At 45.9% G+C, this 26189-nt stretch overlaps 1 protein-coding gene across 1 annotated transcript; it reads right to left on the bottom strand.

Moving 5' to 3' along the window:
- Window positions 1-1214: 1214 nt before the first annotated feature.
- On the bottom strand, window positions 1215-15000 carry Cyp2f4 (cytochrome P450, family 2, subfamily f, polypeptide 4). Its single transcript, NM_019303.2, has 10 exons — window positions 14942-15000; window positions 13277-13467; window positions 13026-13188; window positions 10680-10829; window positions 6364-6524; window positions 5727-5903; window positions 5228-5369; window positions 4259-4446; window positions 2667-2808; window positions 1215-1657 (listed from the first exon to the last, which is right to left on the bottom strand). The coding sequence occupies exons 2-10, from the start codon at window positions 13445-13447 to the stop codon at window positions 1476-1478; spliced, it is 1476 nt and encodes a 491-aa protein (NP_062176.1). The 5' UTR covers window positions 13448-13467; window positions 14942-15000; the 3' UTR covers window positions 1215-1475.
- Between the last annotated feature and the right edge of the window lie 11189 nt (window positions 15001-26189).

The following is a 26189-nucleotide window of genomic DNA, read 5'->3' as shown; positions in this document are numbered from 1 at the left end:
ATGGCTAGTGCCTGTGGTAACTAGAAAAGGCATCAGATCCCCTGGAACAGGAGTGAACTGTTGTGAGCTACCATGTGGGCGCTGGGACTTGAACCAGGGTCCTTTGGAATAGCAGGAAGTGCTCTTAACTGCTGAGCCAACTCTCCGGCTCCCATTTTTCTTTATCTCTACTCTCTCCTGTCTCTGACAATGTTTTCTTTTGTCCCTCTGCAGCCTCTGGTTTATTAAAAGGCGGTGGGTGGTTGGACTTGCAGCGTCTGTGGTGAGTGCACCAGTGTTCCGATTTCAGCTCCGCTCGTTTTGTGATCTTGCACAAACCCCGATGCAGCTTTCTTAGTCTAAGGTTAGTCTGCAAACGTGGGGTAACAATACTTCTTTGTTGTGTAGGGAGAACTAAAGGAGTCATCTAGAGCTCTTTCCTTGGGAAGCACAGTTGAAGCTTTTGTAATGGTTGCTCTAGGGTCTCCAGCTTCAACCCCACAGGCCCCCTGCTTGGTATCTCCCCTGGCGACCTTTCCCACCTCTTTCTTGGTTTCTCTGCCTCTCTGTGCTCCCCAAGGAAAGAGCTCTAGATGACTCCTTTAGTTCTCCCTATGCAACAAAGAAGTATTGTTACCCCACGTTTGCAGACTAACCTTTATGCCCCCACATCCTTTCCTTTCATGGTTTCCAGAAAACATTAGCTCCCCCCCCGCCCCGCCCCCCACCCGCCTTCATTTGCAGTACTGGAGACTGGACCGTGGGCGTCATACATGTTTGCAAGAACTCTATCAGTAAGCTATAGCTTCAATACTTCAAAAAATGGACTATGAAACAATTAAGTTGACTTTGAACTCATTCCATAGCCCAGACAAGTCTTTGACTTTGCATCTGGTAACTCCAGGAGGGGTTTGGGAGGGGCGTGGTCTAAGATGGGCATGGCTTAATATGGGCGTGTCCCCTCCCACCCCCTTCATCCAGACCTCCTTCCTCACCATAAAGCAGTGGTTCTTAACCTTCCTAATGCTGCGGTCCCCAATGACTCCTCAAGTTGTGGTGACCCTAAACATAAAATTATTTTTGTTGCTGCTTTATAACCGTAATTTTGGTGTTGTGAATCATAATGTAAATATCTGATATGTAGATTGTCTTAGATGAGTATTGTAACTCAACCGGAAACTGCTGCCATAAAGGGTTTATCTCTTCCATTCATTCAGCCAAGCCAGACACACATCTACTAGTAAGGTATTTACTAGGAAATGATACAAACAGCCAGGAAAAGGGTGCATCGCAGAACAGGGTCTGTGCGTATAAGATGGGTATTTCCCCTTTGTCACGTCATTTTTTCCATGAAGATGCGCTTAAGATAGGAAGGGTAAAGTACCGACACGTGGCAGGCCCCGGGTTTAGGGAAGGGAACGTGAGAGAGACGTCAATGGAGGCCCACAACAGTGAAACCCCTGGAAGAGGGCCAGAGCAGTCCCCTGGTGCAGTACTCAGCGAATGCGCATACACAACTGGAAAGGCCTTGGCAAATTGCCCAGCCCTGAGCTGAGCGGGGTCAGGTCGATGTCCTCAGGCTCCACCAGCGGATGCAACGTGAAGTTCTGGAGAATGGAGGTGAGGTATATGAACAGCTCCATGCGTGCCAGTGGCTCTCCCAGACACAGTCGGCGTCCTGTATGGGTGGGAGGGCCGAGAGCAGTGGAGAGGTAAGAGAGTGTGGGCTGCACCCCATATTCTTAGAGGAAAATGTGTGGATTTGAAGGGAATGATTGGGGTTATCACTGACACAGGAGGGAATGAAGCCAAGGTAGTTGCCAATATGAATGCAACTGCCTGGGTTCAAATCTTTTATCAGAACATCACCACAGCTGGGACAGAACTGGGGTGCAATCCACTGTGATCTGGCTACGGAGACCAACTCTCAGCCACTGCCCCTTCTCAGAGGCAGCATCTGGCACACAAAAGGCAATTTATCTGACTTTAGTCCTCATTTCCTCCTCCCGGTACAGAGTAATTAGAATGCCTGCCTCCTTCAAGCTTCCTGCTATCCTTCCCTCGCCAGCGCTGCAAGGTAGCGTTAAGGAAAACCAGAGCTAACCGCGCCACCTAGTGGAGATTCTGATAATAATCATTCTTAAGGGCTGGAGAGATGGCTCAGCGGTTAAGAGCACTGACTGTTCTTCCAGAGGTTCTGAGTTCAAATCCCAGCAACCACATGGTGGCTCACAACCATCTGTAATGAGATCTGATGCCCTCTTCTGGTGTGTCTGAAGACAGCTACAGTGTACTTATATATAATAAATAAACAAATCTTTAAAAAAAATAATCATTCTTAAATGATTGTCTTGGCTTCCCCCTCGGTGTTTGGAGCCGAATTAGAAAAGGGAAATTTCTGTATGCCAAGTCAAGGAGGGGGTTGGATAGATCGAGACGGTTTGAAGAGTAGGGTTAGGGGCTGGAGAGATGGCTCAGTGGTTAGAGCACTGACTGCTCTTCCAGAGGTCCTGAGTTCAAATCCCAGCAACCACATGGTGACTCACAACCATCTGTAATGGAATCCGATGCCCTCTCTTCTGGTGTGTCTGAAGACAGTGACAGTGTACTCAATATACACAAAGTAAATAAATCTTAAAAAAAAAAAGAAGAGTAGGGTTAGGATTAAAGTTCACTCCATCTCTTACCCGCCGAAAATGGCATGAAGGCGGGGCTCTTCTTGAAGGATTGATTGGCATCCAGAAAATGCTCAGGATTGAACTCCTGAGGGGTCTTGAATTGGTCGGAGTCATAGTGCACGGTGTTAAGGAGCGTGATGACATCTGTGCCCTGTGTGGGCGAAGAGACATTCAGTGATGTACACTCACCGAGGATTAACAACATTTTATGTGTATGAGTGTCTGTCTACACGTGTGTGTGTGTGTGTGTGTGTGTGTGTGTGTGTATGTGTGTGTGTGTGTGTGTGTGTGCGCGCCGCGTGCGCGCACGGTTGTCAGAAGACGGAGGCAGGTTTCCTGGAACTGGTGGTTGTGAATTGCTATGTGGATACTTGCTTGTTTGATTCCCTCCCTCCCCCCAAAACTCAGGTTTCTGTGCTGCAAAGATTGAGCAAAGCACTATGGATTTGACAAGGTAGGACTCCAGCTACATCTCCTAGTGATGAGAAATGGACGGGGGCCACCCTTGGCCCCGGGCTTTGTAGAAGTTCTCAGTGGAGGTGCACGGGGTGCAAAGTGGGGTGGGAAGTAGGGGGGTTGTTTTTGGAGAAGGTGTCCTCCAAGAATGGTGTTTTGGCCTCAGGAGATGTTCAGATAAAATTCCAGACCCCAGTAATTCTGGAGAGGGGTCCAAGGAAGGGGCTTGAGCTAGGAAGCTGTATGGAGTTCCAATCCCTTCCGGTATGAAGGAACTCTGTTTTTAAGAATCTAAGATGGCGGGGCTGGGGATTTAGCTCAGTGGTAGAGCGCTTGCCTAGGAAGCGCAAGGCCCTGGGTTCGGTCCCCAGCTCCGAAAAAAAAAAAAAAAAAAAAAAAAAAAAAAACCAAAAAAAAAAAAAAAAAAAAAGAATCTAAGATGGCTAAGCCAGGGGTGGTAGAATTCCAATACAGTGGAGGAGGAGGCAGGAGGATCAGGAGTTCAAATCCAGCCTCAGTCACATAGGGAATTCAAGGCCAACCTGAGCTACAAGAGACTTCTTGGGCTGGAGAGATAGCTCAGTGGTTAAGAGCACTGACTGCTCTTCCAGAGGTCCTGAGTTCAATTCCCAGCAACCACATGGTGACTCACAACCATCTGTAATGGGATCTGGTGTGTCTGAAGACAGCAACAGTGTACTCATATTCATTAAGTAAATAAAATCATTTAAAAAAAAAAGAGACTTCTTCACCAAAAAACAAACAACAACAACAAACGCTGGAGAGATGGCTCAGGTGCTCAGGTGTTAAGGGCACTGGCTGCTCTTGTAGAGAACCTGGGTTTGATTCCCAGTACCCTCTTGGTGCCTCCCAACCATCTGTTACTTCAGTTCCAGAGGCCACAGCGCCCTCTTTTGGCTTCCTAGGGTTCTGCATACATATGGTACACAGACATTTAGGTGAAACACCATATATGTAAAAAATAAAATTAAGACTTGAAAAAAAATGTTTGCAAACTTCCCACCTCTGCAGCTTGGCACTCTAGGAGCTGATTGCTAGGGTCTAAGGATACCCCTTAGCCAATTACAAAAGTCTGAGATACTTATCCTAGGTTACCCCCATGTCCTTTCAGGAGCCCAGCACACCTTGGGTATCAGGAAGCCCCTGAAAGGTGTGTCCCGAATGACGCGGTGGGGCAGGTTCATGGGGATGACGTCTGCAAAGCGCTGCACTTCGTGGATCACCGCGTCTGTGTAAGGCATGGATGCACGGTCCTCCAGCGTGGGCATCCGCGAACGTCCCACCACACAATCAATCTCTTCCTGCACACGGGCTGGAGGTGGAAGGGGACAGTAGTAGATGGTGTTTCCTGAGGAACGGCTGGGACTGGAACAAGTTTGTGGGAGTGCACGGGAGAGTCAAGTCAGAGCTTTTCTAGCTGTTGGCTGTGACCTGTAATCATTGCATGCGGGAAACTGATGCAGGAGGATAGTTGTGAGAGTTTTGGCTACTCTGGGTTTCAAAGCATTTGTTTTCGGGAGAGGGAAAATGTTGACTGTTGCAGGGGTTTCTGGGTGTGGGTTGGGGTAGGTGGGCTTTAGGGCTGTTTGGTTCCTAGGACCTTCATTTGACTTCAAGAAGGGCTTTGAGGCTCATGGACCTCATGGGTGTACAGGAGAGCTAGCTCTCTCCCACCAAGCCAGGAAGACAACTGGGAGGCGGAGCCTGGAGAGAGGGAGGCGGAGCCTGGAGAGGGGGAGGCTCATATGCTAGAGGCGGTCCACAGTCCACGACATCCAGAACCGGTCAGTGTCCTTAGCTAGACCTTGTGTCTGGGGCTCAGGGGAGGGGCTTTGAGAGGACAGAGGGAGAAGGACTCAGAGGTCGGATAGTCACATGTGTTGTGGGCAGGTCCAATAGTACCCAGGCAAGGTCCGGATGGCACTGTGTGGACCCCGAGGGCCAAGAGGCAGGCATTAGCCTCTCAGTTGGTTTGGCTTGTATGAGAAGGTTGTTAATGGAGGGCTCTACTAGACTCTCTGGATGGGGTGGGGCAGGAGTGGAGGGTGGGAGAAGGGAGGGGGGATGTAGAGAGGGCTTTGCTGCCCGTATACCTTGCACTTTGGGGTACTTCATAAGAATGAGGAAGGCATGGCGTAAAGTGGTGCCCACAGTCTCCGTTCCACCAAAGAGCAGGTTGTGTGTGGTCATCAGTAGGGTGTCCATATTGAAGTGGCTCAGTGGGTCTTGCTTCTCCTGTGGTTGACAGACGGTCCTGTGAGTCAGGGACTGGGAGAAGCTTAGACTTTGGGGCCTGTGTGCTGCCATTACTAGTCGCTGGTTCTGTCCCTCTCTTGAGCTACCTTTTTTGTGGGAGCCGAGGAGAGTGAAGGGAGAGATAAAAAGTGTCAAGGCCCAAGTTGAACAACTTGACCATCCACAACAACGGCTTAATGACTTGTTAATTGGTAGTCTCTCTGGGCAGGCGTTCAGCAGGGCCAGGTGCCACAGCGTCACGACTCTACCCGAGCTGAGACCCCTGCATGTTTGAGGCTGGGGGCAGCAGGAGGACTTCACAGCAGCGCAGAGGGAGAATCTTCATCTCATGCCTACCTGTACCATTTTTGTGAGGAAGCAGTCGATGAAGTCCCGGGGAGAGTTGGGGTCCAGGGAGTCCTGGTGCTCGCGGACGCTGCGGGCGATGAGATCTTTCATGCCCCCAAAGTTCCGGAACACGCGTCTGTGCGGCCCAGGCACCCAGTCCAGGAGACTCGGGAAGATGTTGTACATCTGGGGACCAGAGTTGAAGGGGCTACATAAAGCAAGCTGGGGGGTTGATGGACTACACGAGGCAAACATTAAATTGACCTTGACCCGGTCTTGGCAGGGGCAGCCAAGTTCCTCAGCCAAGAGGAAGGGGCAGGGGTGGGGGCGGGGGGTTGGGGGTGGGGGCGGTGGGGAGGACAGAGGAGGATCGGTGAACCCTGTGACTGGGGGTGGGGTTATAAGGTAAGGAGTGGGGGCAGGTCAGGCCGGCTAGATCTCTGTTGGTTTTATGAATTTATTTTTCTGAGACATAACCTGGTTCTTCAGTCCCGGCTGGAGGAATTGTTTCTATGTAGTCTAGGTTGGTCAGGAACTTGTGGCAGTCCTCTAGCCTCGGTCTCCTTAGTATGGGGATTCCGGCCCCTGGTGCTTTTTAGGAGCTGGTGGGCCCACTACCCCATCTGGTTGACCTCAGAGTGCTTACCTCGCCCCAGGGGCTGCTCATAATCTGGAAGTTGTCATTGATAAAGTGGATAATGGTGAGCAGCCGTTCATCGTCATAATCGAAACGACTGCCGAAGATGACAGAGCAAATAATGTTGGAGACCGAGCGGCTCAGGATAAACACGGGGTCAAAGGGCTTGCCTGAGGTGGAGAGGTGAAGTGGGTCAGCGCAGAGCTCTGCTAATACATCGTGTGCGACAGCCAGACGGAATGCTGCCACGGTTTCTGTTTGCTCACTGTTCACCCACCCATGAAACAACATCTTGCAGCCCAGAATGCTCTCACTAGACTGCTCAATGTGCAATATGACAACACTCTCAAATAATTTGGGAATGTCACGCACAACAAAACTCACCTTATCCTGCAGAACAAGAACGCTTAACAAAAGGACTGTCTGTTCTTGGACACTTTACACTGCCCACAACACAGCACACGGGCATCAGAGCAAACAGCTGCCCACAAAAATCACCAGCAAGTACAGCCAAAAGTGTCTCAAGGGTGGCTAGCACTTGTAATCCCAGCTGAGGGGCCCAGGGAGGATGATTGCTGCAAGCGTGAGGCCAGGCTGGGTTGTAAGGCTCAAAAACTGTCTCAAAATCAGACAGCTGGGGAGCAGAGGGTTGTCTCAGGGAGGCTAGCTCAGGCTGTTAATGATTGCCTATAATTCCAGGAGATCTGACTCTTTCTTCTGGCCTTGACAGGCACCCCCACACACGGCACACGTTAACACAAACGCATACATGACAGACCTTGTCTCAGTGAAAGAAACCAAACCAAACCTCCTAAACCAACCAAACACAAAATATGCCAAGACAGACAGCCCACGGACATCCCGAGGTGCAGTCACAATCTAATGCCTCATGATGTCAGTACACCCCAACATCTGTCTGCCCAGCACACGGCAGCAACTCACAGCAGCTCGTGGGATGGTGCATAGCACACTGTGACATCCTAAGACACACAAGAGAGGTGACACACAGTGTGTTAACATTGGGGTGCAGCAGACTGCACAGCACAGTACCGCACACAATGCCTGAGGACAACTTTACCACAGGGTATACCACAGACATAGTGTCTAACCTCTAACCATCCAACAGCCAAACACTATGGGATACAATAAAAGCAACAAGTGCTAGGTCCGGTGGTGCAGGCCTGTAATCCCAGCACTTGGGAGGCTGAGGCAGGAGGCTCACTGTGAGTTCCTAGCCAGCCTGTTTTGAGAACAAACAAACAAACAAAGCCTGCATCTTAACATCTGAGCTGTAAGAGCACAGTTCCTAAAACAGTAGCTGGAGGGAGAACTTTGCTTCGAGTCTAGCGTGGGCTCTTAGTCTCCGTGCTTTTTCTTTATTTGAACCTCAGTTCTCGCCTGTAAAATGGGTGTGGTAACAGTCCCCTCCTCATGCAGCTCTTAGAAAGAGTCAGGGAAATTCATAACTGAGTCCTGACTCATCATGGGGCTGCCACAAAGCAAACTGCTGTGGTAGGTAGAATCACGGACACCGTGGGTGTCCACATCCCCACCCCAGAATCTCATCTTAGATGTGATGTGATTCAGAGTTTTGTAACACTGGGCTGGAGAGATGGCTCAGTGGTTGGGGATATGTACTGTTCTTGCAGAGCACAGGGGTTCGGTACCTACACTGGTCACCTCACAATTGGCTGTACCTCAACTCCAGGGGGACCCAATGACTCTGGCCTCTTCAGACGGCTGCACTCATGTGCACATGTCTCCCCCAGACACATAATTTAAAAAGATTATAAAATCTCAAAAATGAATTTTATTATAGGAAAAATATTCTGAATTACCTGGGTGGACCTCAGTAAGGTCCTTATAAAGAAGAGTTAAGTGGGTATAAAACAAAGTATGTTAGCTGGGTTGGTGGTGGCGCACACCTTTAATCCCAGCACTCAGGAGGCAGAGGCGGGCAGATTTCTGAGTTCAAGACTAGTCTGGTCTACAGGCAAGTTCCAGGACAGCAAGAGCTACACAGAGAAACCCTCTCTTGAAAAATAAAAAGTGTGTTGGTGGGAAAATGAGGAAGAGGAAGAGGAAGAGGAAGGAGGAGAAGAAGAAGGAGGAGGAAGAAGAGGAAGAAGAAGAAGTAGAAGAAGGAGGAGGAGGAGAAGGAGAAGGAGAAGGAGGAGAAAGAGAAGGAGAAGGAGAAGGAGAAGGAGAAGGAGAAGGAGAAGGAGAAGAAGAAGAAGAAGAAGAAGAAGAAGAAGAAGAAGAAGAAGAAGAAGAAGAAAGAGAGAGGGAGAGAGAGCACTCTATTGACCTCCTTAGTACTTCGAACCTAAAAACCCATGTAAGATGATGAATTTGAATCTGGCCGAGCATGGTATCTTCACCTATAATCGAAGCACTTGGGAGACTGAGGCAGGAGAATTGCTATAGGTTTTAGGCTAGCTTGGGCTACAGAATGACAACCTATATAAAACAAGGAAGCACACAAAAAGTTTGTGTTATATTAATATAATATAATATGTTTGTGGTAATTGAAAAAATGTATTTGGTATGTGTATGTGTGTGCAATGACATAACAATGGAAGTCAGAGGACATGCTCTTTCCTTCGATTGTGTGGCCAGGCTTCGCAGTGAGCACCTTTGCTAAGGCATCTTACTAACTCCATTTGTGGAGTGTATCAGAGCGTTAAGAAGCTACCATAAGCAGCTATGACCTCACTTACGTTACACGCGATCCCAATTTCCCCCCTCAAAGCTAGTAAGATTTGGGGAAGAAGTGTGTGTGTGTGTGTGTGTGTGTGTGTGTGTGTGTGTGTCTGTCTGTCTCTCTCTCTGTGTGTTTGTGTGTGTGTGTGTGTTTGTATTCTGCATTTTAGCTTCTTCTGTAAAGTGGGGCAGATTATGAGACTCCATTGGTTTATGTAATTTTTTTTTCTGGTTTAGGATCTTGAACTGTGAAGACTGGCTTTGAACTCATGATCCTCTTGTCTCAACCTTCTGAGTGCTAATGAATTTTCAAAGAGAAGACCATACCCAAGGGTCTTGTAGCTGTAGGAAACTGTGATTTTGTTTGAATTTTGTACTGCTAAGTTGGAACTGTTATCTTGTGCACACTAGGCAAGTACTTTACCTGTGAGCCATGACCCTAGTGGCTCACTGGGGGATTCTAGGCAGGGGCTCTACCTGAGCCACGCCCCCAGCCCCTCAGTGGGGGATTCTAGGCAGGGGCTCTACCACTGAGCTATGCCCCCAACCCCTCACTGGGGGATTCTAGGCAGGGGCTCTACCACTGAGCCACGCCCCCAGCCCCTCACTGGGGGATTCTAGGCAGGGGCTCTACCACTGAGCTATGCCCCCAACCCCTCACTGGGGGATTCTAGGCAGGGGCTCTACCATTGAGCTATGCCCTAACCATCCCCTGGAGGATTCTAGGAGGGTGTTTTACCTTCCTAATTACAAATCCCATAAGAAATAAAATGATCCAATCCAAAGTATTTAGTTTTAATTATGTGTATGTTTGCTTGTGTGTTTCTGTGTGTGCACGCACACATGTGTATGGATGCCCATGGAGGCCAGAGGGTATTGGATCCTCTGAAGCTGGAGTTACAGGAAATTGTAAACTACCATGTGGCTGCTTGGAACTGAACCCAAGCCCTCTGTAGGAGCAGGAAGTGCTCTTAATCACAGAGTCATCTTTCCAGTCCGATTTCCCCTCACCCTGTGAAACAGGGTCTTGTGCAACATAGACTGTCTTCAAATTCACTATTTAGTCAAGAATGATCTTGAACTCCTAGCCCTCTTGCCTCCATCTCCTGAATTCTGGGATTACAGGTATACACTACTACGTTCAGGTCCAGCTGTGATGGTTTTCCCCCAACATTTTAAATTAGATCTATTCATTATAATTTGTGTGTGAGTGCTTTGCGTGCGTGCGTGCGTGCGTGCGTGCGTGTGTGTGTGTGTGTGTGTGTGTGTGTGTGTGTGTGTGTGTATGTGTGCACCATATGTATGCTTTGTACCTGTGGAGGTCAGAAGAAGGCACTGGATTCCCTGCAATGGTGGTGATTCACCCTATGGGTGCTGGGAATTGAACTGGTGCACTTCAGCTCTCCAGCTGTGCAGTAAGTATGTAAGAATGTTATCATCATTACCCACTAGAAACAGACAAGTTGGACTTTGAGTGCTACAGACAACATGACAGAACTGTGAGCATTAGGGACGCCTCAGAAGCCCTCAGGCCCACCCCCCCCCCCGGGCGGACAGTTCACAGCACGGGCAGTGTGAGAGACCTCTAGTAGGATGGGTGCTATGCTGTGGTGTGGCCTGACCTTCCGTTTTCCGCAGCACGTCCAGCAGGAAGCTGCCTTCTTCCAGGATCCGCTCCTCGATGCTTCTTTTTCCCATGCCAAAGTTCCTCAGGATTTGGACAGAGAACCTTCGGAGGATCTTCCAGCGTTCTCCATCGGAGAAGGCGATGCCTGGGAAAAGGAAAAGGAATGGCAGATTCAGCTGGCAACCCTTCCCCAAACCACAGCCTCGGAGGAGTCATCTCTTCCTGATCAGTCAGGAGGATTCAGTTTAGAATCTCCCTCAATTCTTCCAGCAAACCCTTCCTGACTCCTGGGACTGGGTTCTGTAGGACTCTGGGCTTTCCTCAGCTGATCACTCTGCCTCCATATTCCCCTGTAAAGACTCGCCGCTTTGAGGTGTCAGAAAGGCAGAGTAAAGACACATTTTTGTGTCAAAGTGACCTTTGCATTGTCAACAGATCTTGATTGCTTATTGATTACTGAGTGCACAAATAAGAGAGATAAATAAGAAAAATAAATACCAGGACACTGGGAGCCCATCCTAGGACAGGCATGGTGTCTGAGCCTTTGCACAACCCTTCATGAAAGTGAGTCTCTTCCTCACTTCCTTAATTTTTTGGTACTAGGATTGATTGAACCAAGGGCTACACAGACACAAAGGCAAGGACTCTATAACAGAACCACCTTTCAAAAACAAAAAACAAAACAAAACAACAAAACCCCAACCGTTTTGCTTCTATTCTTGGCAGTGACTTTTTATGTAACTCTGACTGGCCTGAAACTCATTCAATCAGGCTAGCCTTGAACTTGCAAAGATTCCTGTGGTTCTGCCCACCAAATGTTGCGATTACAAGTGTGTGCTACCATGCCTGACTTTCTTTTCACTTTTATTAGTACTATAAATTGTTACATTTATTTATTGGATGTGTGTGTGTGTGTGTGTGTGTGTGTGTGTGTGTGTGTGTGTGTGTATGTGCCATAAATATATGTAACTAGCAGGTATCACTTTTTTTCTTTCTACTTTGTGGGTTGTAGGGATTGAACTCAGGTATTCAGGCTTGGCAGCACACACCCTTACCTCCTGAGCCATGTAACTGGCCCCATAATTTATTATTTGTATTGATACCAGCTATCTTTCTCCGTCACTTTCCACATCTGTTTTATTAAGGCGATGGCTTTCACTTGTATCCGGAGTCTGCCGATCCAGCTAGTCTAGTTACCTAGCTCTGGTGATTCCTGGTCTCTGACTTCTGTGTGTGCTGGGATTATAGATAGCTACCACGTCCACCTGGCATTTATGTGAAGGCTGGGGATCCAAACTCCCAACCTCACGCTTCTGCAGCGAGTGCTTCGCCCTCCGAGTCATCTTCAGGCCCTGAACATGTCACCCCGCCTTGACCTGACTAGTTATCTTCTTCTTTCCGGTCTTAGGAGGACCTCTGGGCAGGAATTCCTTCCTGGCTGGGTCAGGTACGTTTTTTTGGGTTCCTGTAGCTCCCCAGTGCAGTTCTGACCATGCTGGGATGTCAGTCTCACGATGGCCTGCATCTTAGGAATCACGGGAGAACGTCTTGGTTTTTATATGTGTCCTTTTTTTAATTGTATGTGTATTGGTGTCTTGCCCACACATATTTCTGTGTGAGAGTGTCAGATCCCCTGAAACTGGAGTCACGGACAGTTGTGAGTTGCTTCATGGTTGCTGGGAATTGAATCTGGGTCCTCTGGAAGAACAGCCAGTACTCTTAATTTGCCAAGCCATTTCTCCAGCCCCAAATATTGGATTTCTTTAAAAAAAATTCTGATTTCTCTTGACACAGAATTAGCTGTTGCCGAAGAAAGAAGATGAGGGAGATGGCTCAGTGGGTAAAGTGCTTGCCACAGGTTCTATTCCCACCGCCCATGTTCTGCTAGGCGTGGCCATGACTATCAGTGGTGTGAAGAGAGATGGAGAGAGACCCTGTCTCAAACACTGTGCAAACAGACACCCTCTCCCCAATTGAGATGGGATTTGAAACAGGGGAACATGGATGTAGTCCTGAAAGAGATTGGTGAGACAAAGGCCTATGACTTGGCTACTCAATGGAGTGGAGATTTGACAATGTGGTTGATAGAGTAAGGATGGGGTGAACGTAAGGTTCGACTGAGTGGATGTGGAGGCTGGTATGGCTGCCCAGTTCAAGGTATAGGTGGGAGCTGGAGGTGAGGTAGATCCTACCCTCTTTTCAGCATTGCTTGTCTGCATCCTTCATGAGGTCATTAGTGAGATCTGAGCTCTGAATGTCGTTGAGAGGACAGCCTCTTACCCTCATTCCCTTTCTAGATGTGCAAAAGTCTAGAGGCTGGAGGAGGTGGGAGCAGGCTCACCGTTGCCCTTGGTGAAGTTGAAAAAGATGGGGTATGAGCCTCGGCCACTGAACTCCTCCCCTTTGTCCACAAGAGCCTCCTTCACAGTTTGATATCCGCTGAGGACAATCACACGCCTGGGCCCCAGGTACACCGTGAACACTGACCCATAGTCCTTGCTAAGCTGGAGGTAGAAGAGAGAGTTTACAGGGGGCTTGGTGGCCATGGCAACCCATCTCCATCACCCTTTGCCAAACGCAAGTACCCTGCACCTTGGTGAGTGAGGTCAGCAAGTCTTGGGAGCGAAGCTGCAGCAGGTTTCCTAGGATTGGGAGAGGCTTGGGTCCTGGAGGGAGCTGGCCCTTGCCCCATGAGGTGAAGGTCAGGGACAGAGAGATGACAGCCAGGAGGAGAAGCAAGATGGCTGTGCTCACACCATCCATAGTGAAGGCAGCTGCAGTGCCTGGTGGGACAAAGTGGGAGAAGTCAAGTGTGGGGTCCCTCTATTCACATTCTTCTGGAATTTTCCTCCTTAGAGTCCAGGTGGTGGGACAGCGGAGGGAAGGAGAGACAGAATGATGTCAGAGCGTTAAAAGGTAGAGGAGGAAGAAGGAAGAGGAGAGAAGGAAAGGTGTTTGACGACACAGACAAATTGTCAAAACGTAAACATGAGAAGGACTGCAGAGACAGGTGGAGACAGACAGCTACAGGGACCCAAAGAAATAGTCATGACATTGGAAACAATCTATGTGTTTACTGTTTATGTAGCTTTCTATCAGCTACCAATTTATCATCTGCTAACCATCTATCTACTGATTGTCTATCATCTATCAACAATCCATCTAACATCCATCCATCCATCTATCTATCTATCTATCTATCTATCTATCTATCTATCTATCTATCTATCTATCAATCATCTATCTATCCATCTAACATCTATCTATCTTTCTTTTATCTCTCATCTGTCTATCTTAAACCATCTACCAAAACACTGTCTCTCACAAAAAGAGATAGCAAAAGATAGAGAGACACACGGAGATGGGTACAATCAGAGAAAATAACAGGAGAGAGACTGACGGGGGCCAGGAAGGAGAAAGAGAGAGAGAGAGAGAGAGAGAGAGAGAGAGAGAGAGAGAGAGAGAGAGAGAGAAAGAGAGAGAGGATTACTAAGAAAGAGAAAGAAGAGAGATGGTGAAGAGACAGATACACACACACTTTTTTCCTGGTCTATTTAGACAGGGTCTCACGCAGCAGCCCATGCTGGCTTCAGAGTCACTCCTCCAGCTCCAGTGTCTTGAGTGCCAGAATTACAGGTATACACTAGACCTAGCTCATAGATGCACACCGAGAAACAGTCATATTGCTGTGTGCCTGCGACCCAGCATAGGGGAGGCAGAGGCAGGAAGATCACTAAAGGTTTGAGGTTAGCCTTATCTACATAGTGGGTTTCCAGCCAGTCAAGGGCCATTAGTCAAAACCTCATTGCAAGAAGCAAAACAACAAAAACAAAACAACTCCTCCAAATAAAACAATAATAAAACCCCAAACAAAGCCAAACAAACAACAAAGAAACCAAACCAGAAAACTATGAAACCATCCAGAGATAGACATTTCAAAATAAAGGATCTTAAAAGACACGTATTAAAATGACACGCATGATAATTGCTGTTTGTTAAGTTAAAAAGAAGAAAAAGAAGGGAATAAAGAAGGGGGCAGGGAGATGGATGGGAGACAGAGAGAGGGGAGAGAGGGAGGGAGGGAGGGAGAGAGAGAGAGAGAGAGAGAGAGAGAGAGAGAGAGAGAGAGAGCCTTCTCCTAAAAGGGACTAAGGAGGACAGAGGACATGGTCCCACAGAAGTTGAGACAGACATACAAGTCCCAGAAGAGAGTCTCAGAGATGCAGCCAGCAACCTCTCTGCAGAGTTACCCCTCACCTGTATCAGTATTCTGTAGTACTGTTCTGGAGCTCTTGTGTGTGCTGAGGGGTGTATGTGTGTGGGGCACCTGCTCTTAATTTGTCTCTCCATGCTCCTCCTCTGCCCTGCCCTCTTTCTTGGTTCTTCCAATGAGCTTAATCTCCTCCTGCCATTCCATCATACCTTCCTTGTAGACCCTGGGCTCTTAGCCAGCTGGCATGGTGGGGTAAATGGGGCCACACCTCTAGAGCCTTCTGTCACTTTACTGGGTCCTCCTGGCTTGAAGGCTGACCGTAACTCTCCTTGGTGTGGACACTGCTTGCTGTTTGCCTTGGAATAGGGCAAAGGCTCTTGACTCTGGGTCTGGTTTTTGAGGACAAGGTGGGGTTATGGGGTGTTGGCTAAAAAATTAATGAGCCAGGGAGGGAATATTGTGGATCCAATACTGGAGCCAGTTCTAGCTTAAGCTCTTTTGTTCTGTGTTTATGGGTTCAAGTCCAGTTTTGTTACTTTGGCCAGGAGTCCTTGTGTAAGGCTCGTTCCCTCTGCGTTGAGTCCTCATTTCCTGGTGTCTCTAACTCTCTTTTTTTAATTGGATATTTTCTTTATTTACATTTCAAATGTTATCCCCTTTCCCCTGATTTCCCCTCTGGAGTCTCCCTATCCCTTCCGCATTCACCCTGCCTCTTTGAGAGTGATCCCCCACCCACCTACCCACTCCCTCCCATCTCCCTGCCCTGGCTTTCCCCTCCATGGGGGCATTGAGCCTTCACAGGGCCAAGGGCCTCTCCTTTCATTGACTGGCATCTCTCTTACTGGATTCTTCTTGCAGTCTTGCGGTTTGTCTCTGGAATTCTTTATGACTCTCATTCTGTCTCTCTCATTTTGGCAATAAAATAGCCTTAGAGGCATTGTATTAAAGCGACACATGTGATATGGCTGCTTGTCAAGTTAAAAAAAAAAGAGAGAAAGAAGGAAATAGAGAATAAAAGGGACGGAAAGGGCTGGAGAGATGGCTCAGTGGTTAAGAGCACTGACTGCTCTTCCAGAGGTCCTGAGTTCAATTCCCAGCAACCACATGGTGGCTCACAACCATCTGTAATGGGATCCGATGCCCTCTTCTGGTGTGTCTGAAGACAGCTACAGTGTGCTTATATACAAAATAAATAAATAAATCTTAAAAAAAATTTATTAAAAAAAAAAGGAAAAATGGATACATTGTAGCCATTTTTGGGGACCCTTAGAGGTGCATCCAGCTTTGTTCTCCTTCTGGAAGGTGGGAGATGAAGCCCTTGAAGCCATCCTTTCTCTGTAACATTATTTTTAAAATAATAATTATGTGTATGGATCTGGTTTGTCCATGTGCGTGCAGCTGCCTACAGACGTCAGAGTTGGATCCCGGATCTGGAATTGTAGGCGGTTGGATCTTCTGTAAGAGTGGCGCAGGCTCTTAACCACCGAACCATCTCTCTAATCTGGTCCGCGTGACCCAGAGCTTGCTACGTAGCCTGAGGTGACCTTGACCTTGGGGACTTTCAGCTTCACCTCTGGAACGATGGTGCTACAGGCATCCACGCTAGGTTTTGGTAGTTGAGGAGGGTGGAACCCAGGGCTTCATGCATGGCAGACAGACACTCTACCAACGGAGCAGCTACAGCCCCGGCCCTGCCTGTCTTTCTCTCTGCATTTCTCCCATCCTTATGTCACAATACGTTCTTCTACGTTGCCGTCTCTTCTCGTGTCCGTGACTCATACTTCTGGAAACACAGTGAGTTAAGGAGAAAGGCGGGGCCACAGAAAAAAAGACCTCAGACTCAAATCACACTCTCCCATCTTCCGTGCCTTCTATAAGGTCCTGCTTCTGTTTTCCTGAGCCACTGCCCCCAAACCCGTTACTACCTATGTCTGTTCTTGGCTCTCATCTTGGAAACCGGTCTAAGTTTCTCAACTTCTGTCCAGGTCAAAGAATGGAGTGCCAAAACCCGGCCTGGGCTTCGGGGAGGGAGAAGTGTGCTTAGGTTAAGGGTCTGGAAAGCTCTTGGACGTGCACTAAGCCTCCCCTGTCCTTCTGGGAGGTGGTGGGTGAGGAAGCAATTCAATATTTTAGGTCTCAAGTACTCAGTGAGATGGAGGTGGGGCAGGTGGTAATGTTTCAGCCCTGGAAAGGCTGGTTAGGGCTGGTCCTGGGAGAGGGGTGAAAACTTCCTTGTGGGATTACACACCTCCTGTTTCCCATGGCATCAGCCCCTACTTCTGGTGGGGAGGTGCAGTACTGAATCAACTCCAGTCCCTTGACTCTGAAACTGGTTTGAGAGGCTTCCCATGTGATGGCCTCATGGGGGGGGGGCCCCAAGATTTAAGAAGGATTGTTTTAGGAACTCCGTGTTCTTCTTCTGTTCTGACTTGCTGTGCTGTTCCAAATGGAACTTGGACTCAAGCAGAGATATGCTTTAATCTCTAAACTTGGTGCCATTGATATTTTGGGGCTAGTCATTCATGTGGAAAGCTGTGTGCCCTGTGGGGTAAGATGTTAGAAGCCATTTCTCCATCTATCCAGTTGTGATAGGAGAGGGGTGTGTGGGAGAGGGGTGAAAACTTCCTTGTGGTATTACACATCTCCTGTTTCCTATGGCATCAACCTCTACTTCTGGTGGGGAGGTGCAGTACTGAATCCATTCCAGTCCCTTGACTCTGAACTGGTTTGAGAGAATTCCCCTAAGATTCATTTTGTTTTATATGTACGAGTGTTTCGCCTGTGTGTATATCTGTACATGTATGCCTGGTACTTGAAGAGGTCAGAAGAGAATGTTAGATCCCCTGGAACTATGGTTATAGATGGTTCTGAACTGAGCCAAGCCTTCTACAAAAGTAATCTCTCCAGTCCTAGGTGTATTTTTCTTTTCTTTTTCTTGTTCTCTCTCTCTCTCTCTCTCTCTCTCTCTCTCTCTCTCTCTCTCTCCCTCCCTCCCTCCCTCTTTCTCTCTCTCTCTCTCTCTCTCTCTCTCTCTCTCTCTCTCTCTCTCTCTCTCTCTCTCTCTCTCCTGTTTGATGCTGGAGATCAAATCCAAGTCCTTAGTATGCTAAACAAAAATCAACTGAGCCACGTCCCCAGCCCCTCACTGGGGGATTCTAGGCAGGGGCAATACCACTGAGCCACACCTCCAACCTCTCACTGTGTGGTCCTAGGCAAAACATATAGTTAGCAATAATGTACCCATCCCATCACTGGCTGATTAGACTCATTCTTGATTTTGTAAGATTTTGAGGTACACCCTTAGGTTATTTACTTAAGATTTCATGAATATTTATGTGTTTGAGACAGGGTCTCACTATGTAGCCTTGGCTGGCCTTGAATTCACAGAGATCTGTTTGCTTCGGTCTCCCATGTGCTGGTATTAAAGGCAGGCAGCACTTTGCCTGGTGCTTTGGCCTTAAAAAATATTTATTTTCACTATACGTGGTGGCACATGCCCTTGACCGCAACACTTAGGTGGTAGGAAGCAGGTGCATTTTCATGAGTTCAAGGCCAGCCTGGTCTGTTGAATGAGTTTCAGGATGGCCAGGGCTACACCCAGAGAAACCCTGTCTCCAAAAAAACAAAAGAAAATAAAATTTAGTTTATTATTTTTAATTTTGAGTGTGTGGGCACACGAATTCCAGCGCCTGTGGAGGGCTGTGGCATCAGATTTTCTGGAGCTGAGTTACAGATGGGTATGAGCTACATGGAGGTGCCAAACTTAGGGCCTCTGCAATAGCAGGGCTACTTTTTTTTTTTAAAGATTTATTTATTTATTTTATGTACAGCATTCTGCCTTGCATATGTGACTGCAGGCCAGAAGAGATCTTCCAGATCTCATTACAGAGGGTTGTGAGCCACCATGTGGTTGCTGGGAATTGAACTCAGGTCCTCTGGAAGAGCAGCCAGTGCTCTTAACCACTGAGCCATCTCTCCAGCCCAGGACTACTTTTAAAAAAATTTTTTTTTCATACACTCTATTTTGATCATGTTTTTTCCCCTTCTCCAAATTCTCCCCGGATTCTCCCAACCTTTCTACCCACCCATCTTTATGTTTTCTTTCCTTTTCTTAAAAATAAGGACAATAAAACAGAAGAGACAACCTTACCTCTTGACAAAACAAACAGGCGAAAGAGACCAAGACAGAGACAAACAGCCCACCAAACCCCCAAACCTCCCAGAAGCAAAATGAAGGAAAAAGATCACAGAAATCCAGTTGCGTTCCTTTCCGTTGGACAAACCATGAATGCCTTTGGCCTGTCTTTCTTTTGTCCTCAGTTATGACAGAAGAGCTTTGCTAGTTTGGATTGGGAGTTGTTTTCTTTTAAAACTAGAAACACATCCGTCTAAGCCCTCCTGGACTTTGAAGTTTGGGCTGAATCATCGGTTGTTGTTCTGATGGGACGATGCTTGGCTTTGCACATCTCCTGTTGCTTGCTTGCTTGCTTGCTTGCTTCCTTCCTCCCTCCCTCCCTCCTTCCCTCCCTCCTTCACTCCCTTCCTCCTCCTCCTCCTCCTCCTCCTCCTCCTCCTCCTCCTCCTCCTCCTCCTCCTCCTCCTCCTCCTTCTTTTTCTTCTTCTTTTATTTTGCTAATTTTGAGACAGAGTCTCTCTAAGCCCAGGTCTGACCTGGAACTCACAATGTAGGCTGGTCTGCAGCTCTGAGACGCCTGCCTCTGTCCCCCCAACCCCCGCCTGAGCATAAAAGGCTAAACCATCATGCTTAGCGCTCTCTTCCTGCTGTTTAGTGCACACGTTCCTTGTTCTGTGTGTTTAGTGGTTTAGAACTGAAGGGCGATTGATCCTCTCTTTCCTTAATGTTGGGGGGGAATTTTCTATGATTTTGTTTTGAATGTTTTTTTTTTTTTTTGCTTTCAGGGTGAAATTCTTCTACTTCTATGCCCATGTTTCTTTTCTTTCTTTCTTTTTTTTTTTTTTTTCCGGACCTGGGGACCGAACCCAGGGCCTTGCGTTTGCTAGGCAAGCACTCTACCACTGAGCTAAATCCCCAACCCCATGCCCGTGTTTCTTAGATTTGTTATTTTCATGGCATCACCAGTATTTTGCAAAGTCCTGGTCCCTCCTTATTTTGATTACATTCTCATTGGGACAGTCTAACAACTTGATAACCTCTTCCCTTGTCTTCAGTCTCAGGTCTCTGTCCTCTCTTGGGTCCTCTCTGTTGGTGAGGCTTCCTGTAGAGCATTTGTTCAGCTTACTGTGCCTTTCACGTCCAGCATTTCAGCCTGGATTTTCACTAAGATTTTGAACTCTTTATTAAATTCCACTTTTATATCTTGTATTGACTTCCTTATTTCATTCAGCTGTTGGTGTCCTTCTGGAATTTCACTCTGGAGTTAATTTTCTTTTTTTTTTTTTTTGAGAAAATTGGTTTTGTCAAAGGAGGACTAGCTGGAATCATTTTTTTTTCTTTTTAATTTTTTTTTTTATTAACTTGAGTATTTCTTATATACATTTCAAGTGTTATTCCCTTTCCCGGTTTCCGGGCAAAATCCCCCTCCCCCCTCCCCTTCCTTATGGGTGTTCCCCTCCCAACCCTCCCCCCATTGCCGCCCTCCCCCCATAGTCTAGTTCACTGGGGGTTCAGTCTTAGCAGGACCCAGGGCTTCCCCTTCCACTGGTGCTCTTACTAGGATATTCATTGCTACCTATGGGATCAGAGTCCAGGGTCAGTCCATATATAGTCTTTAGGTAGTGGCTTAGTCCCTGGAAGCTCTGGTTGCTTGACATTGTTGTACTTTTGGGGTCTCGAGCCCCTTCAAGCTCTTCCAGTTCTTTCTCTGATTCCTTCAACGGGGGACCTATTCTCAGTTCAGTGGTTTGCTGCTGGCATTCGCCTCTGTATTTGCTGTATTCTGGCTGTGTCTCTCAGGAGCGATCTACATCCGGCTCCTGTCGGTCTGCACTTCTTTGCTTCATCCATCTTGTCTAATTGGGTGGCTGTATATGTATGGGCCACATGTGGGGCAGGCTCTGATTGGGTGTTCCTTCAGTCTCTGTTTTAATTTTTGCCTCTCCCTTCCCTGCCAAGGGTATTCTTTTTCCTCATTTAAAGAAGGAGTGAAGCATTCACATTTTGATCATCCGTCTTGAGTTTCGTTTGTTCTAGGGATCTAGGGTAATTCAAGCATTTGGGCTAATAGCCACTTATCAATGAGTGCATACCATGTATGTCTTTCTGTGATTGGGTTAGCTCACTCAGGATGATATTTTCCAGTTCCAACCATTTGCCTACGAATTTCATAAACTCGTTGTTTTTGATAGCTGAGTAATATTCCATTGTGTAGATGTACCACATTTTCTGTATCCATTCCTCTGTTGAAGGGCATCTCGGTTCTTTCCATTTTCTGGCTATTATAAATAAGGCTGCGATGAACATAGTGGAGCACGTGTCTCTTTTATATGTTGAGGCATCTTTTGGGTATATGCCCAAGAGAGGTATAGCTGGATCCTCAGGCAGTTCAATGTCCAATTTTCTGAGGAACCTCCAGACTGATTTCCAGAATGGTTTTACCAGTCTGCAATCCCACCAACAATGGAGGAGTGTTCCTCTTTCTCCACATCCTCGCCAGCATCTGCTGTCACCTGAGTTTTTGATCTTAGCCATTCTCACTGGTGTGAGGTGAAATCTCAGGGTTGTTTTGATTTGCATTTCCCTTATGACTAAAGATGTTGAACATTTCTTTAGGTGTTTCTCAGCCATTCGGCATTCCTCAGCTGTGAATTCTTTGTTTAGCTCTGAACCCCATTTTTTAATAGGGTTATTTGTTTCCCTGCGGTCTAACTTCTTGAGTTCTTTGTATATTTTGGATATAAGGCCTCTATCTGTTGTAGGATTGGTAAAGATCTTTTCCCAATCTGTTGGTTGCCGTTTTGTCCTAACCACCGTGTCCTTTGCCTTACAGAAGCTTTGCAGTTTTATGAGATCCCATTTGTCGATTCTTGATCTTAGAGCATAAGCCATTGGTGTTTTGTTCAGGAAATTTTTTCCAGTGCCCATGTGTTCCAGATGCTTCCCTAGTTTTTCTTCTATTAGTTTGAGTGTGTCTGGTTTGATGTGGAGGTCCTTGATCCACTTGGACTTAAGCTTTGTACAGGGTGATAAGCATGGATCGATCTGCATTCTTCTACATGTTGACCTCCAGTTGAACCAGCACCATTTGCTGAAAATGCTATCTTTTTTCCATTGGATGGTTTTGGCTCCTTTGTCAAAAATCAAGTGACCATAGGTGTGTGGGTTCATTTCTGGGTCTTCAATTCTATTCCATTGGTCTATCTGTCTGTCTCTGTACCAATACCATGCAGTTTTTATCACTATTGCTCTGTAATACTGCTTGAGTTCAGGGATAGTGATTCCCCCTGAAGTCCTTTTATTGTTGAGGATAGCTTTAGCTATCCTGGGTTTTTTGTTATTCCAGATGAATTTGCAAATTGTTCTGTCTAACTCTTTGAAGAATTGGATTGGTATTTTGATGGGGATTGCATTGAATCTGTAGATTGCTTTTGGTAAAATGGCCATTTTTACTATATTAATCCTGCCAATCCATGAGCATGGGAGATCTTTCCATCTTCTGAGGTCTTCTTCAATTTCTTTCCTCAGTGTCTTGAAGTTCTTATTGTACAGATCTTTTACTTGCTTGGTTAAAGGCACACCGAGGTACTTTATATTATTTGGGTCTATTATGAAGGGTGTCGTTTCCCTAATTTCTTTCTCGGCTTGTTTCTCTTTTGTATAGAGGAAGGCAACTGATTTATTTGAGTTAATTTTATACCCAGCCACTTTGCTGAAGTTGTTTATCAGCTTTAGTAGTTCTCTGGTGGAACTTTTGGGATCACTTAAATATACTATCATGTCATCTGCAAATAGTGATATTTTGACTTCTTCTTTTCCGATCTGTATCCCCTTGATCTCCTTTTGTTGTCTGATTGCTCTGGCTAGAACTTCAAGAACTATATTGAATAAGTAGGGAGAGAGTGGACAGCCTTGTCTAGTCCCTGATTTTAGTGGGATTGCTTCAAGTTTCTCTCCATTTAGTTTAATGTTAGCAACTGGTTTGCTGTATATGGCTTTTACTATGTTTAGGTATGGGCCTTGAATTCCTATTCTTTCCAGGACTTTTATCATGAAGGGGTGTTGAATTTTGTCAAATGCTTTCTCAGCATCTAATGAAATGATCATGTGGTTTTGTTCTTTCAGTTTGTTTATATGATGGATCACGTTGATGGTTTTCCGTATATTAAACCATCCCTGCATGCCTGGGATGAAGCCTACTTGATCGTGGTGGATGATTGTTTTGATGTGCTCTTGAATTCGGTTTGCCAGAATTTTATTGAGTATTTTTGCGTCGATATTCATAAGGGAAATTGGTCTGAAGTTCTCTTTCTTTGTTGTGTCTTTGTGTGGTTTAGGTATAAGAGTAATTGTGGCTTCGTAGAAGGAATTCGGTAGTGCTCCATCTGTTTCAATTTTGTGGAATAGTTTGGATAATATTGGTATGAGGTCTTCTATGAAGGTTTGATAGAATTCTGCACTAAACCCGTCTGGACCTGGGCTCTTTTTGGTTGGAAGACCTTTAATGACTGCTTCTATTTCCTTAGGAGTTATGGGGTTGTTTAACTGGTTTATCTGTTCCTGATTTAACTTCGATACCTGGTATCTGTCTAGGAAATTGTCCATTTCCTGAAGATTTTCAAATTTTGTTGAATATAGGTTTTTATAGTAAGATCTGATGATTTTTTGAATTTCCTCTGAATCTGTAGTTATGTCTCCCTTTTCATTTCTGATTTTGTTAATTTGGACGCACTCTCTGTGTCCTCTCGTTAGTCTGGCTAAGGGTTTATCTATCTTGTTGATTTTCTCAAAGAACCAACTTTTGGTTCTGTTGATTCTTTCTATGGTCCTTTTTGTTTCTACTTGGTTGATTTCAGCTCTGAGTTTGATTATTTCCTGCCTTCTACTCCTCCTGGGTGTATTTGCTTCTTTTTGTTCTAGAGCTTTTAGGTGTGCTGTCAAGCTGCTGACATATGCTCTTTCCTGTTTCTTTCTGCAGGCACTCAGCGCTATGAGTTTTCCTCTTAGCACAGCTTTCATTGTGTCCCATAAGTTTGGGTATGTTGTATCTTCATTTTCATTAAATTCTAAAAAGTTTTTAATTTCTTTCTTTATTTCTTCCTTGACCAGGTTATCATTGAGTAGAGCATTGTTCAATTTCCACGTATATGTGGGCATTCTTCCCTTATTGTTATTGAAGACCAGTTTTAGGCCGTGGTGGTCCGATAGCACGCATGGGATTATCTCTATCTTTCTGTACCTGTTGAGGCCTGTTTTTTGACCAATTATATGGTCAATTTTGGAGAAAGTACCATGAGGAGCTGAGAAGAAGGTATATCCTTTTGCTTTAGGATAGAATGTTCTATAAATATCCGTTAAGTCCATTTGGCTCATGACTTCGCTTAGTCTGTCGACATCACTGTTTAATTTCTGTTTCCATGATCTGTCCATTGATGAGAGTGGGGTGTTGAAGTCTCCCACTATTATTGTGTGAGGTGCAATGTGTGTTTTGAGCTTTAGTAAGGTTTCTTTTACGTATGTAGGTGCCCTTGTATTTGGGGCATAGATATTTAGGATTGAGAGTTCATCTTGGTGGATTTTTCCTTTGATGAATATGAAGTGTCCTTCCTTATCTTTTTTGATGACTTTTAGTTGGAAATTGATTTTATTTGATATTAGAATGGCTACTCCAGCTTGCTTCTTCTGACCATTTGCTTGGAAAGTTGTTTTCCAGCCTTTCACTCTGAGGTAGTGTCTGTCTTTGTCTCTGAGGTGTGTTTCCTGTAGGCAGCAGAATGCAGGGTCCTCATTGCGTATCCAGTTTGTTAATCTATGTCTTTTTATTGGGGAGTTGAGGCCATTGATATTGAGAGATATTAAGGAATAGTGATTATTGCTTCCCTTTATATTCATATTTGGATGTGAGGTTATGTTTGTGTGCTTTCATTCTCTTTGTTTTGTTGCCAAGACGATTAGTTTCTTGCTTCTTCTAGGGTATAGCTTGCCTCCTTATGTTGGGCTTTACCATTTATTATCCTTTGTAGTGCTGGATTTGTGGAAAGATATTGTGTAAATTTGGTTTTGTCATGGAATATCTTGGTTTCTCCATCAATGTTAATTGAGAGTTTTGCTGGATACAGTAACCTGGGCTGGCATTTGTGTTCTCTTAGGGTCTGTATGACATCAGTCCAGGATCTTCTGGCCTTCATAGTTTCTGGCGAGAAGTCTGGTGTGATTCTGATAGGTCTCCCTTTATATGTTACTTGACCTTTTTCCCTTACTGCTTTTAATATTCTTTCTTTATTTTGTGCGTTTGGTGTTTTGACAATTATGTGACGGGAGGTGTTTCTTTTCTGGTCCAATCTATTTGGAGTTCTGTAGGCTTCTTGTATGTCTATGGGTATCTCTTTTTTTAGGTTAGAGAAGTTTTCTTCTATGATTTTGTTGAAGATATTTACTGGTCCTTTGAGCTGGGAGTCTTCACTCTCTTCTATACCTATTATCCTTAGGTTTGATCTTCTCATTGAGTCCTGGATTTCCTGTATGTTTTGGACCAGTAGCTTTTTCCGCTTTACATTATCTTTGACAGTTGAGTCAATGATTTCTATGGAATCTTCTGCTCCTGAGATTCTCTCTTCCATCTCTTGAATTCTGTTGGTGAGGCTTGTATCTACAGCTCCTTGTCTCTTCTTTTGGTTTTCTATATCCAGGGTTGTTTCCATGTGTTCTTTCTTGATTGCTTCTATTTCCATTTTAAATTCCTTCAACTGTTTGATTGTGTTTTCCTGGAATTCTTTCAGGGATTTTTGCGATTCCTCTCTGTAGGCTTTTACTTGTTTATTAATGTTTTCCTGTGCTTCCCTAAGTGTGTTCATGTCTTTCTTGAAGTCCTCCAGCATCATGATCAAATATGATTTTGTAACTAGATCTTGCTTTTCTGGCGTGTTTGGATATTCCATGTTTGTTTTGGTGGGAGAATTGGGCTCCGATGATGGCATGTAGTCTTGGTTTCTGTTGCTTGGGTTCCTGCGCTTGCCTCTCGCCATCAGATTATCTCTAGTGTTACTTTGTTCTGCTATTTCTGACAGTGGCTAGACTGTCCTATAAGCCTGTGTGACAGGAGTGCTGTAGACCTGTTTTCCTCTCTTTCAGTCAGTTATGGGGACAGAGTGTTCTGC

This window comes from Rattus norvegicus, chromosome 1 (genome assembly GCF_021556685.1).
Source record: "Rattus norvegicus strain SHRSP/BbbUtx chromosome 1, alternate assembly SHRSP_T2T, whole genome shotgun sequence".
In the NCBI taxonomy this organism is placed as follows: Eukaryota; Metazoa; Chordata; class Mammalia; order Rodentia; family Muridae; genus Rattus; species Rattus norvegicus.
The sequence above is the reverse complement of the archived record's forward strand: the minus strand, read 5'-3'. Positions and strand labels throughout refer to the sequence as shown.